The sequence below is a fragment of the Penaeus monodon genome, chromosome 23 (assembly GCF_015228065.2).
Source record: "Penaeus monodon isolate SGIC_2016 chromosome 23, NSTDA_Pmon_1, whole genome shotgun sequence".
NCBI lineage: Eukaryota > Metazoa > Arthropoda > Malacostraca > Decapoda > Penaeidae > Penaeus > Penaeus monodon.
In genome coordinates this window covers 39,246,449-39,247,667 of record NC_051408.1, presented here as the reverse complement: position 1 = coordinate 39,247,667, position 1,219 = coordinate 39,246,449, and the positions used below count along the sequence as shown (strand labels likewise).

The following is a 1,219-nucleotide window of genomic DNA, read 5'->3' as shown; positions in this document are numbered from 1 at the left end:
TCATGAAGATAAATAGTGTAAAACTGTTTCAAATTTAGGATTGTATACAACAATTGTACAGATGGTTCACTACTTTTACAGGAAACGTCCCGTGTCTAATTCATTTATCTATTAAGTGGAAAGAGAAAACGCTGTTTTGCCTGAAATTAACGTGTCTCTCTCTCTCTCTCCGAAGACATAACATCCTCATACGAAATTACATCCAATTCTCCACAGAATCACGCTTCATAATACCTAACCTTCTTGATCTATTAAATTTTATCATTTCTGAGTCCCTTTCAGTGTTTTATGTGTAAGTGCGGCCAACTGTAGGTGTCACACTCGCGTCCCTGTGTATTATCGAAGTTATGCGTGAATGTGCGTGTGCGCAAATAAATTTTCTCTTGCGTAAAGAAATATCTTATTTATTCTTTTCAAGACTATTATGACAAAATCGTACGCAGACGCGAATGCTATAGATATCAAATAAAAGACTTTTAATGTAAAGCTATATTTTATTATCTCATTCAGGAGGAGTTACATTCGGGCGCGTAACTTCATTTTCCATAACCACCGCTTCCACGGCCGCTGCCTCCTCCGCCGCCGCTGCCAACGCCGCTGCCTCCGAATCCACCTCCGCTACCGCTACCTCCAAATCCACCAGCCCCAACGCCGCTGCCTCCGAATCCGCCGCCTCCACTGCCAACACCTCCGAATCCACCGCCTCCACCGCCAGAGAGTTTTCCACTTCCAAGGAAAACTGCGGGGAGCACACTTCCGCCTCCGCCACCGCTGCCGCGACCTCCACCGTATCCTCCTCCTCCTCCGCCGCCACCGCCGCCGCCACCGCCAAGTGCGTTGCCGCCTCCGAATCCACCAGCTCCTCTTCCTCCACCAAATCCACCACTTACTCCACCAAATCCACCACGTCCTCCGCCAATACCTCCAAATCCGCCTCCTGATGACCCTCCACTCCGTCCTCCACCAAATCCTCCTCCACCACCCCTGCCTCCTCCACCACCACTACCTCTTCCTCCTCCACCTCTCCCTCCACCTCCACCGCCTCCTCCACCACTACCATATCCTCCTCCAGCCGCAGCAACGTACACCATCGCCATCACGGCCACCATCATCACCTGAAAACATTAGATTCTCGTTAAACTTACAATACTTTACAAATGGTCTAACGCAGGCCTATCTATTATAAACAAAATATCACAGATTATTAACTAAACTTCTG

General features: G+C 48.4%; 1 protein-coding gene across 1 annotated transcript in view; it reads left to right on the top strand.

Annotated features, from left to right (window-relative positions):
- Window positions 1–941, top strand: part of LOC119588249 (cell wall integrity and stress response component 2-like) — a 5,250-nt gene extending 4,309 nt beyond the window's left edge. The window contains exon 2 of the mRNA XM_037936944.1: window positions 511–941. Within this exon, the coding sequence (XP_037792872.1) occupies window positions 511–941 (431 nt within the window). The remainder of the gene's footprint in view (window positions 1–510) is intronic.
- The last annotated feature ends 278 nt before the right edge of the window (window positions 942–1,219 follow it).